This window comes from Pyrus communis, chromosome 9 (assembly GCF_963583255.1).
Source record: "Pyrus communis chromosome 9, drPyrComm1.1, whole genome shotgun sequence".
In the NCBI taxonomy this organism is placed as follows: Eukaryota; Viridiplantae; Streptophyta; class Magnoliopsida; order Rosales; family Rosaceae; genus Pyrus; species Pyrus communis.
The window spans coordinates 586950-599539 of record NC_084811.1 but is presented as its reverse complement, the minus strand read 5'-3'; the positions used below and the strand labels follow the sequence as shown (position 1 = coordinate 599539).

The 12590-nt window shown below is 36.9% G+C and overlaps 2 protein-coding genes across 3 annotated transcripts; both read right to left on the bottom strand.

Moving 5' to 3' along the window:
- Positions 1-76: 76 nt before the first annotated feature.
- LOC137744199 (uncharacterized) lies at positions 77-1951 on the bottom strand. The gene has a single exon (XM_068484061.1). It carries the CDS (start codon positions 1949-1951, stop codon positions 77-79), a length of 1875 nt encoding a protein of 624 aa, XP_068340162.1.
- A 5247-nt stretch (positions 1952-7198) lies between these two features.
- On the bottom strand, positions 7199-12072 carry LOC137746186 (protein LUTEIN DEFICIENT 5, chloroplastic-like). 2 transcript variants are annotated; one of them, XM_068486261.1, is made up of 17 exons: positions 11858-12072; positions 11586-11748; positions 11037-11253; positions 10847-10918; positions 10656-10766; positions 10075-10266; positions 9790-9951; positions 9572-9667; positions 9396-9497; positions 9139-9171; positions 8940-9020; positions 8753-8835; positions 8512-8643; positions 8246-8306; positions 8037-8102; positions 7722-7884; positions 7199-7593 (listed from the first exon to the last, which is right to left on the bottom strand). In XM_068486261.1, exons 1-17 carry the CDS (start codon positions 11955-11957, stop codon positions 7586-7588), a joined length of 1842 nt encoding a protein of 613 aa, XP_068342362.1. In that variant the 5' UTR covers positions 11958-12072; the 3' UTR covers positions 7199-7585. The 2 variants fall into 2 exon arrangements, with proteins under 2 accessions (XP_068342362.1, XP_068342361.1); XM_068486260.1 differs by having other exon boundaries at positions 7199-7884.
- Between the last annotated feature and the right edge of the window lie 518 nt (positions 12073-12590).

Below are 12590 nucleotides of genomic sequence, written 5' to 3'. Positions count from 1 at the left end.
TATAATTTGAAACAAATATGAAAAAAATCGTAAATCTTAATTACTATAAAACTCTTTGAAAATACATAAAATACAATCAGTTTGGAGGAGGTCCTTCTAGTCGGATGTAGTCGTACATAAGTCCTGCGAAAGGTCCCCAGTTTCTTGATTGAGTAAGATAGATGGTGTTGTCTCCTTGTTGAAGTCGATAGCTCGGCACATCGACACTGAAGAGCCAGTACAAACCATGAATTCCATGCCTTGCTATGGCATTGTCCTTCCCTATTAGCCCCGTCGAAAAATGAGGTGCGTCATTCTGGTTGTTGAATCGGACCTGCAGTTCTGCGTAGTTGGCCGAGGCCAACGCCAATTGGAGCGTATAATTTCCGGTGTTCCAAACGTTCTCAAGTTGAAATACAATTTGCCATGTCGTTGCCTCGTATGTACCATTTCTGTTCCTTGTCACATGAGCGTAAAACCAATCATCACCGTAATTGTCAGTGCCGACGGTGTAGATGAGATCACGGTCAGGGTAATAATCTCCGTATCGTTCCCACAAGCCATATTGCCTAAACCTGTTTGCGTAATTATCAGTGAACAAACGGTTCACAAGGGTTGGATATGGATCCGGTATGTTGAACTCCGCGGCTGATCGATCAGGGGTGCCGATTTCCCACAAGGTCGGGCCGTTTCTCGGAGGTTCAAAGGTAAGATTAGCTAAACTGACTTCACTTGCTGCTTCAATTGTAATATCGTACTCGTATTTGTAGTCCCCAATGAAGCCTGGAACAGTTGCATACAAGCTATAGTTCCCCGGTCGAACATCTTTCACGTAGAAATAACCTTGGTTGTCAGCTTGAGTCCAGAACTGATAACCCTTGCATTCCGTTTGCCATGATCCCGCGTATCCGCGCGCAGCCAGTCCCACGTAAGCATAACTTGCTGAGACTAGGCTCTCGTTGATGTACGAATCCCGTATTAGTAACTGACCAGCGACTGATCCGCGTTCATCGGAGTTAGGAAAGCCTTCGGACTGAGTGAAATTGTATGGCCAACTCTGTACTTCTTCATACATCTGTTCTTTTGCATTTTCCCAGAGAGAAAAGGACGCATTCGAGCTTGGAACGTCTGAGTTAAGATACACAAAGACGGGCCCAAAAACCTTCTTCCATGCCTCACCGTCTGCAAAGGTCAACCCAACATCTCTCCCGACGTAGTGACTACTAAGAAACACAGTGAGGGCAGTTGGTCCGACATGAGAGGTAAGTTCCTGCTTGAATGGCCCCGCTGAACGAAACTCGGTACTAGGTGTGATCATCCAAAGCCCTATAGCATCGTCAGTGCTAATCCAACCGTGAACCTTAATGTCTTTGACGTCACTGGAGTATTGGTACTTGTCATCCACCTCTCCTTTAAACTCGGGATTGCTTGGATTAGTTAAAAGAACAGCTTCACGATAGGCAAGGGTCTGAGCGTGGTCTTCTTCGCGATCTTCGGCTGTTGGCATGAATCTTTGTCTGTCGTCTGATATAGCCATGAACTGAAATTTATCTTCTCGAAGTTTCAAAGCAAGTCTTGTTTGATCTATGCGCAATTCCGGCCACCCTTCTAGACGCTCGTATATGGCATACGCGTAGAACCCAGCGCGACCACGCTGCATTATGTACCTTTTGTCAACATTTAAGGGTAGCGTCCAATCTCCGATAGAAACATCGTAAGTTTTATTAAAAGAAATCTCTATTTGATCCGCCGTCGATGTAACAATCTTAAATGTTGTTCCTTGTAGTCTGTCCTCGCCATTTTTCCATACAAGATCCCAGTAACCTCTATTGCTTGGGGGGTTTTTGATGTCAAGCAAGTTGTCAATTCCCTTGTATTGAATTCCAATGACGTCTCCTCCCGGATTTGAAAAAGTGACTCGGACAATGCCATTGTTCAGCTCCACCGTGTTCTGAGTTTGCTCTGTTAGCATCTGGTTGAAGTTGAGCTCATTGCCGGTAATGCTCCTCAGTGCTCGCCTTCCAGAAATCCTCATCGTCTCAGAAGCACCATTGTTAATAGGGAAGAAGAAGAGCAAACCAAGTAGTGCTAGTGCTAATACTCCAAGGATCACCCATCTCCTCATATGCCTCACCTTCTCCATCGAAAGCATGTTAGTCTCTCTTCGTTTGCAATAATCGAATACTTGTTCGTAGTAACAAATCAACGTACTCGTTCTGTTTTGAGATTAACTGATGACAAATCAAATCTTACATTCGATATATATAGTCGGACACATTCATCCTCATGTAGTTAGGACTCCTCGTGTTGTTGGAACTCCTGCATATAGAGTTTGGTTTGATTTTCCAATTAGGATACGACAATACCTTCCCTTTTATGTTTGTTTGTTACGTAAAAGTTTTCCTGGACGACTTAGGATTTGGTTTGAGTTTTCCTGGTCGAGTTAGGATTTCCCTTTTGCTGCTTTGGCTGCTACTTGCTCTCTCTGCATTTGGTTCTTCCGGTTAGGGGTTTGATTTTTGGCGGAGTTCCGATCGCTTTCTGGCATAAAATTTGTGTTTGAAATCTTCGGGTTGGTTCGGTTGCTGCTAAGCAAGTTCCAGCCTAACTCGAAATGGAAAAAATTCGAGCAGGTAACAAAGGGGAAATTTTTTGAAATGTTGTATTAACTTATATGAATTAAAATTTTAAGCGATTGTTGTACAAGCTTTTCAAAATCATTAATTTATCATCTCGCCTTAACACCAGTAAATTTCTCATTCAAAATAGGTCAAGTGCAATACACATAACTTGTGTTCGGGATTATTTCGGACATTTTAACATAAAGAATATCATCAGACTTTACCATAGAGGGTCCCAATGACTATGTTTGAGTCATATTCACTTCGAAACACATAAAAGCGAGTGCACATCGTTCCTCGTTTCCGAACGCCAAGCCCTTAGATTCTCATATATCATATCAACCCCTTTTTTATTTTTTGAGAGCCTAGAATATTTCTTGTCCAATGCAACTTATTAGGAGGAGAGTGAGATGTTGAAATCTTCGAAATAACTCTGATCACAAGTCTTGTGCAAAGTAGTGATTTATTTTAAATGACATACTTAAAAGTTAGGGTGAGATGATGAATTCATAATTTCAGAAAGTTAGTACGACAATCGCTTAAAATTTGTATTCATATAAAAAATTTGAAAAAATGTTCAAGTACATATGACATCTCCAAAAAGTATCCCAAAACAAAATACATTACGAGATTTCTTTCATGCGCCGGCCTTGCTACTGCTGACCCATAAGCAGCTCCACCAGAACAACTCCGAAACTATAAACGTTACTCTTTTCTTAAAAAGAGTTGGGTTTTAGAGTTTTTAATGAGGTGTGGATAAAATGATTGTATGTTGTTTGATTCTTTTTTCGTGCTTTGGGTCTGCCTTTCTGATCTGCTTTCATATTTGGCTTCAGCAAAAGAAGTTGTTTGAATTTTGGCCTTTCTGTCTGCAACCTGGCAAGCTGTTTGCGATCAAGGTATTTAACTTTTTTTTTTTTTTTGGTGCTGGTTCTTTCTCCGGTGATGGTTTGTTTGATTGGTCAAAAAATGAAATAAATAAATTATGAGATTTACTGAATTATGCTTCATTTAATTAAATCTTTGGTTTTGTTGGGTTGTCATTGTTTGGCCTGTTCTAAACTTATATGTCTTGGGTTGTCAATTTTTTTCCGTTGTCATTTTTTCCTTTTATTTTCTGCTGGAAGCACTATTATATTCATGCTAATTTTGATGAAAAGGAAATGTGTTTAATTGAAGGGTTAAATATGTATGAAGCAGGACATAGTATGCTATAATACATTTTTCCTTTTATTCTCTGTTTCTTCGTTATCGATTTCATAGGATTTGGGTTTGGGCAGATCAATCCTGCAAACCGCTTCAATAACATGTCTTGGAACTCAATTGGCCACTATCAGCGCAGCCTCCATATTCTTGGTAATACACCAAAAGCAATCATCTCATGGCTTGAAAAGGATGGAAAGAGGAATCCAGGGCAATCACATAGCATTAACTCATCAGACATAATCAACGTTTGGAAATGCTTTGTCTTATTTATTTATTTATTTGATTAACAATTCAAACTTATCTTTGTATTTATTAGTATCTTGATTTCCTTGACAATTCAAGCATATCTTTTTTGTGTTTCTTTTTTTTTTCTGAGTGTTTAATTTTATTTGAATTTCTTAATTTGTTCAAAGGATGCTTTGGTTAGTAGCCATCTTATTTAATGATTTTTTTTTCTTTTGGTTTTTGAGCACTAATGGTATTGGTGAATGGTGAAGAGGTTTGTATGGGTTCATGTATCTTAAACATGTAGTGAGAAGTGAGGGTTTTGTTTTAGTATTTTAGATAATTTGAGGAACATGTAGATACTAAGATTTGTGGTTGCTTTCTTAAACCATGATAAAGCAATCCATGTAATTTTAACATAGATATAATTTTTTATCTAATGCATGAGTATATGAAATGTTAATATGATAATATATTGGGCAACACTATGTGATTTAAAATGCGAAGAGAGACAATGAACCATGTTTGATATTTTATTTGTGTTGGTTGTTTTAAATTTGAGCATTTTTGAGTTGGATTCATGTGTTTTGTTTAAGATATCATTTTTGGTTTATGAATGGTTTGCCAGTGTGAAAGTTTGCATATTTTTTGTGGTTGGATTCATGGGTTTTCTTAAGCTTTGAAGTTCTTAGTTTTTATCAAGAAATTTAATCTGGGTTTCATTTATTTGTGAAACTAGCACTTTTTTGTGAAGATTTTCAGTAAATGATTCCTTATTTGGCTTTAAATTTCCAGGTTGTTCTAGACTTTGTCAACAATGCAGAGTTGTCTTCGGCAGAGCTCGATAGCAACTCTTGGTCAGTCTGAATTGCCAGTAGATGTGATTTTTCTTTAATTTATTCATCTTCTTTCAAATTTATGTGCATATATTTTTGAAGCCCAAGTGATTCAAAGTTCAAATTTATTTGTAAAGTATAAGTGTGGGTGTGGACACCCAATATAACTTTTACATGGTGTTGCTATCTGGTATTTGATAGAATAATATTGGGGACTGTCTAAATTTTGGTTTTAGCTGCAGATGAAGCGAAATAAAAAGGTTATAAATTAGAGGTATAATTTAATTATTATATTTGATGTGTCATTTGATTAAATGAATACAGTAGGAACATTGATTTGATGTATGTGCTTTCGTATGGAAAACTGAATTTTGTGTGTTTATAAGTGCATATATACTCAATATTTATTTTAATTACAATGGAATTGACTGAAAATTATGGAGAATTAGTGTAAGTTTACACACTTGAACAAATAGAATGAAAATGTAAGTAAAGAAAAATTAGAATGTAATACATAATATCTTTGTGTGTGTGTGTGTGTGTGTGTGTGTGTTGATGACTAAATGTGCTACGTTAAGAGATTGCTTATTTCGTTAGTTAAGGGCAGCAGTTGATAGAAACATAACCAAACCCAGGTAAGAGTCACATTTTGGTTGCCTTCCTATCCTTATTTTTTGTATTTTTCACTTAGCTCTATGTTGTTAACTGCAAATTTTGGTATTTTGTTCCCTTTAGTTTTATCTACTAATTATTGTTCTACGAATTGTATTCTTCAGTTAAATAATGATTAACTAGAATGTTCCAAAAAAAAAATAAATAAATAAATAAAATCAAGCATTGCAGTGTTCGGGATGATAATTTATATCCAATATGATCATTAGCCAGTCGAGAACCTAATTTGGGAATTGGGTTTTAAAGTTTTAATAGTTTTGTTGTGTGTAAATTTCTTGCTTTGCCTACCAAGAATCTAATAACAGAAGGCTTAGTTATTTTCCCCAAATGGTTTTCAATTTGTTGTAGGTAAACAAGAGCTACTGGACTATTATGCACAGGGAAATGGAAGGAAAGTAAAAATTCAAGCTTTTAATACAAATTGGAAATTGAGCGACACTAAACAAACGATAGGTAAAACTAACCACTACTTTCTTTCCATTTAAATATAAATCAATTGATTAAGTCTGTGTTTTAAAATGAAGTTTCAATTGTTTTCAAATTCTAACAATGATCTCCTACACGTTAAGATAATCTATTTAGAGTTTTGATCCACTTTTGATTACGCAGAATTTCAATTTTTTTCCATATAAAGTTTCCATTTTTCTTTAGAGTAAGAGAAGAAGCTTTAATTTGGGTTTACAATTTTTCCCTTTGTAGATTTTCAAAGTAGGACCAAGCTTTCAAAAGGCACTTCAGGTTCTGGAATTTTTTTTTTTTTTAGTTATGCTTTTGTTATATCAGGTTCTAAATTGCACAACACAATTTTTCCCTTTGTCTAATCTACTCCAAAGACAGGCTGAGCAAAAGGAGGAAAGGTTTAAGCAGGTATGTGTACTGTGTTTTCATCAATACTTTCTCAGAATGTGCCTTCATTGTTGGTTTCTGTACTATTTTTCTCTGTCTAAAAATTTGAAATAAATATGATCTTTTCACTATCGCTTCTCCTTCCAAGTTTTTTCCACATAAAATAAAACAACAAATAAATATTTTGTTTCCATTTTTCTACTTTATTCTTTTGCAGCAAAACAAGCATGATTTTGTTGGTACTGCTTATTTAGTGAAGCAACGGTTTCATATTGTGAACTGTTTTGCGTGGTTATCACTTTATTCTTTATGGTTTCAGTTTCCTAAATGAAGTTTGACATGTATGGAATTTGACAATTTACAACCATAGACTTCATTTCGCCCATGGACACCTATTTTGTTCCTTATTGTTGATAGAGTTGTAAATAAATTTGCACATGTATGTAAATAGTATTGTCTACTGTATATACGTATATAATTTTTTTAGAACTTCTATGTGTTGTACAATTTTCATTCCCGCAGCAACGCGCGGGCACCCTTGCTAGTTCACTTCGAAACACATAAAAGCGAGTGCTCGTCGTTCCGAACGCCAAGCCCTTAGATTCTCATATATCATATCAACCCCTTTTTTATTTTTTGAGAGCCTAGAAATTTTCTTGTCCAAGGCAACTTATTAGGAGGAGAGTGAGATGTTGAAATCTTCGAAATAACTCTGATCACAAGTCTTGTGCAAAGTAGTGATTCATTTTAAATGACATACTTAAAAGTTTGGGTGAGATGATAAATTCATAATTTTGGAAAGTTAGTACGACAATTGCTTAAAATTTGTATTCATATAAAAAATTTGAAAAAATGTTCAAGTACATATGACATCTCCAAAAAGATTCCCAAAACAAATACATTACCAGATTTCTTTCATGCTCCGGCCTTGCTACAAATGACCTGCTGACCCATAAGCAGCTCCACCAGAACAACTCCGAAACTAAAAACGTTACTCTTTTCTTAAAAAGAGTTGGGTTTTAAAGTTTTTAATGAGGTGTGGATAAAAATGTGATGAACTGAACTTGGATCGGAAATGGTGTTTAAACAGAAACTCTTCCACAATTTGGTAGAGATAAATTACCTAATTAAGCACAACCGCCCTATGCTTAATTCCATCTTACGATATATAGTCTCCCTCTTAATTTACAGCATTATCCACTACAAACCTGACGTCGTCGAACAGAAGATTTAACCGAAGCACATCAAACACATCAGAACATAAATCTCAGCCATTTAGAATCATGTAGCTCGACTGCGATAATCAAGGATCAAGGATGAGCAGAAGAAACCTCACCTTTCTGACTAACTAAAGAATCCCCTTTTGGGACACCGACGGGCGTATCCACTTCAAATACAGGCATCTCCAATGTGGGAACAATCGGAGGTTTTATCCTCCTACTGACTGTCATCTTCAACCCTTCCGTCGTGTGAATGGTGGCTCCCGTTGTCATCTTGACCTGCTCCGAGAACCATTCATTAGACAGAATCATAAAACTTATTGTCGTTCTTCCCAATTGCACCAGCAAATACCGAGTTTAAGCACCACACTTCAAAAAGCTACTCTTAGGCTAGATATAATACACGCAGGAAACAACAAAGGGATACTTACCTCAGGAGCGCCGAGTGCCATTTGAAAGTTAAATCTTCGAACAAGCATTGAAAGTGCTACTACAGTCTGTCAATCAGCAAAGTGAAAGTTTCAAAACACTTTCCTATTTTGGGTAAAGGAGAAGCTCTGAATACTTGTAAAGGGTCGTCGTGAGAAGAAGCACACAAAAATTTCAGTGATTTATTCAACAGTTCAAATGTTTATATTACCTCGAATGTTGCAAACATGTCACCTAAGCATTTCCGTGGTCCTCCGCCAAAGGGCAAGTAACTGAAACCATAACTACCAGTCATTTATTTGTAAAAAGGCATGGATCCTTAACACAAAACCTCCAGGACAAATCCAACCCTGAATCCAATCTCAACGAAGATAGCGTAACAAACCAGTTGTAACTCCAGAATACAATAATTACTAACAAAGAACAATATGTTGTGACAAAAATCCGATTCATTAAATAGGCAGAGAGATGAAATACCGAAAATTTTGGTTTGTTTCATTTGGATTGGGTCCATCTAATGGCCATCTTTCAGGGTTAAACTTATCTGCGTCGTCCCATTGTTTTGGACTGCGATGCAGATTCCAAATGCAAATAAATATATCCTCATTCCTGTATATGAAAATATAATAAAGGAATTAGTTTGTTGCATAGTAATATTCAAAGAATGAGGAAGATAATGTTAACCACATATATCGATACAGATGAACGACAAATTAACCTTTTAATAGGGTAGTCTCCAAGCTTGTCATCCTCCAGTGAACGACGAATTAACACAGGTGGTTGTGGGTAAAGCCTCAAGGACTACAAAGGAAGAAGGAAGGTTAAACCAAAAACAAACAATCGTATTGACGATTAATATAGAAGATTAACCTTCTAATCATTCTGATAAAAGCTGATCTGCTTACTTCGTTAATCACTCGAGTTGCATACTTGAGTTTCTTCATATCATCAATGGTTGGAAATCTATCTCCCAGAACGGAATCAGCCTAAGAACACAAAGTGTTATAATTAAAAAGAACGTATGATATAGACTAAAGTATTCACGACACCTATTGATTCTTCTGGTAAAAATATGGATGCATTAAAATTAAAACTTCAACATACCTCCTCTTGGAGCTTGGCCATGACCCCAGGCTCCTACAGTCAGCCAAAAACCACCAAATCATGAGAAATAGATTTTCGATTCAAGCATGATTATTTGTAGTCATTATTCACCACACACATAAACTTAGCAAGCACCCAAGGTTTACAAGTCGTTATATTTATCCAGTTCATGTAAAAATCTGTATTACTATGTACTAAAGAAAATAAAAGTGAGAAATTAGTTCCATGATTCCATTACTAAGCCTCAAACTTGTTACCGTGGAAAGAAGATAAAAGGTCCACGTTAAGACTGCAGCCGATGTTTCATGCCCAGCTATTAGCATTGTCATCAAGTCATCACGGAGTTGCTTGCTAGAGACCTACAAACAGTGGAGCAATAAGTTCAACCATTTGAGCTAGTGACAAGCATGTCAGATAGTTTGTAGTTACATACATCATCACCAGATGCCAAAAGGAAATGGAGAATACTAGGATCTTGTTCATTCATGTACTCCTCATGAAACTGTAGCTCTTCTTCGTCTACCATTCTCTGCAGATGACAAATGAAAAATAAAAATTAAAGCAATGCCCAGCCATGTATGAATTTGAAAGAAAATACATATGCGTGAGTGTGATCAGAAACATGTCGTGCCAAACAAATGATGCCTTTACCTTGCAAATTGCTATCAAATCATCCAGTGTAGTATTAATTAATTTGAGGGCTGCTGCGACTTTTCTTTGTCGTGGTGAAATGTCTTTCCATAATGGGATCTCCCATAATGGTATTGGTGCAACACTACGATCTTCTGCTTCTCTCAAGACAGTGTACACAGCCTGCTCTAGCCAAAATAGAATGACACCGATATGTGATCAAAAGAACAGTGAAGATAAGTGGAAGCTAAACAGGAATGAACCTCATATAACTGGAACTAAGCGAGAAGGAATCGAAAGGAATACCTCGACGATCCCGGTGTCATTTGTTAACGAATCAAAATCATAATTAAAAAGTGCCTTGCCAATGATGTCCAGTGTCAAACGGGAGAAAAGCGACTCCATCTCTACATCTTCCCCATCAGATGCAGCAGCATCTAGCTTCCGGCAAAGCCTGTCTGTAGCTTCTCCGAAGAGATTAATCATAGCTGTTACATACTACAGGTTCAAAATAAAAAAATAGAAATCAACAACAAAAATTGACCAACGAAAATAAAGGTAAAAATAGTTCCTACGGCCAGTTCAAGTTTACATTTACAGTGAGGTAGTCCAAATTGCATGAGAAAATGAACAGGCTTTTAATAAGGCAAACAGCTCATAAAATTCTATCCACAGTTTTCTAAATAATCAAGTGTTTTTTGTTATAAAGAAAGAACATTTTCTTAATATATGAACAAAATCAATACGCTCTTCAAACTTTTGAACCTAGGGATGCCTTGCCCAATGCTTTTGCCATTGGAAACATTGAATGTATGGAAACAGAGACATTTTTCCACAAGATTAAAAAAGGAATCGCAACTGAAACGAGAAGGAAAAGTACGAAATACCTTCTGATGCAATGCGGGAACTATAGCACGTCGTCGAACGCGCCATATTTCACCGTCTGCGGGAATGAGTCCAGTCCCCATAACAAATTCTAGAATTTCAGCCAAGATTCCCTGTGCACAAAGTATTTATCACTTAAGAAAGGAAGAGGCAGAGAGAGAGGCCAGGAAAAGACATTATCAATTTGGTTTACCTTTGAATAAGCCTTTGAATTTTCTCTTAATATATGTTTGGCAATCGCGGGATCAGAAACTATCAAAAAGGACTGCAGCAAGAACCAACAAATAATTCATTCAGAACGACGCCCTTTCCGTCAAAACAATCCCCTAAGCTTGAGAGAGAGTACTATTAATCAATGAGATGGATATTAGAGATGAAAAAACCTTTGGTCCAAATGTCAGCCTGTAAATTCCACCATATGTGAGGTAAAGCTCAAACAGCGGGACGAAAAAGGCCTCACTTTGAATGGCACTGATCGCTCCCTTTGCCTCTGGAATTTTTGGATAGTTTTCAGGTGCATCAGCCCAGCTGAACAAGAAATCTAGTACCCCAGTAGGAACACCAACCTTCGACAAACCACTCTTCAATTGAGATGGAAAACTAATTACCACATTCAAGAGACTCAGAGTTAGAAATGCATAAACGCAAATGTGGATGTATAATAACACAAAAATAAAGCTTCCCCAGATAAGAATTTACCTCCACAAGTCCATAAAAAAAAAGTAATAGACTTTCTTCAGACAATTAAGAACAGCAAAAAACAAAAAAAAAAGGTTTTCGACTTTTAGTCACCAAATACTTAACATCAAAGTAAAATTGACTTATACACCTAGCTTTGCTATAATTAAGTATAATTAGAATTCATTAAACAAATTATTAAGTGAATTTGATCAAATGCAGCAGAAACTCCCAAAACAGAATAATCACATTACCCAGATTTCTCCACAGTGAACTCTCCTGAAGAAATCCGAGCAGAGAGCTCGGCGCGCCGCTTCTCTTCCAGCAACCGCTCCACGCCCTTGACGCCGCCGTCGGCAGAATCAGGCTCTCTTCCATTAGAAGACGCGCATGTAATCATAGACAAACCAAAACTTCCTGCAAAACAAAACCCACCAAAACTATCAACAAAAAAGTAGGAATTAAGCAAAAACGAGCTCGAAGAAGTTCAAAGAAGCTCAAAGATCGAAACTTTGGAGAAATGGACCTCTCTGTTTGGTGGGTCGGAGCCTGTTGGAGTGGTGCTTGGCCTGGAAGGTTTTGGCGGGGACGAACTGCAGAAGAGGAATAGTGGCGGCGGCCGCCATTGGCGGTGGCCCTCAGCCGTCGGGGATTGGCGGTTGAGGAAGAGAGGGAGGGAGGAGGAAGAAGAAGAAGATGATGATAATGCAGGGGACAAATGTGGCCGTTTTCTAGCGCAGCAAGTTCGTGGGGGAGTACCTTTTGGCTGTCGGGGATTCGGCATCTTCTCACCCACCCGACCCGACCCAAAACGCATGCATGAGCATGACGGACAAGGACCATTGCAATTTGGTTTGTATGTAATAATCTCAAAAGTATTCTTGTCATAAAGATCAACATCAATTGTACATATGTGAAGTATGTAATTAAAATTTTAAAATATAAATTATAAAGAGAGAAAATATAAATTTATCGCTAAAACGTTTCGAATGATTTTTTGTTGCGAATGTTCATATTTTTTTGTAACGATTTCTAGATATTATTTTGTAACTAAAACGTTTATTTGAGAAAAAAAACGTTGAAGAGAAAATTGAGGCAATTTATAAGGTATCTGGCTGTGAGACTTTGAAAACAAATAAAATTATTTTGTATATAATTTACTATATTTCCCACAACTTTTATTTTGGTTATTTTTTGTTTATTTTGTTAACATGATTAATGTGTAGTTTAAATAATCAATTGTCTTATTTATGAAACAA

Excerpts from the sequence above, each read along its gene's own strand:
- LOC137746186 (XM_068486260.1), bottom strand. The coding sequence starts at position 11,957 with ATGGCGGCCGCCGCCACTATTCCTCTTCTGCAGTTCGTCCCCGCCAAA. Across the intron at positions 11,749-11,857 it reads CCGACCCACCAAACAGAGAG|GAAGTTTTGGTTTGTCTATG; the intron begins GTCCATTTCTCC and ends TTTGTTTTGCAG. Across the intron at positions 9,172-9,395 it reads CCTTTTATCTTCTTTCCACG|GAGCCTGGGGTCATGGCCAA; the intron begins GTAACAAGTTTG and ends GGCTGACTGTAG.
- LOC137744199 (XM_068484061.1), bottom strand. The coding sequence starts at position 1,951 with ATGCTAACAGAGCAAACTCAGAACACGGTGGAGCTGAACAATGGCATT.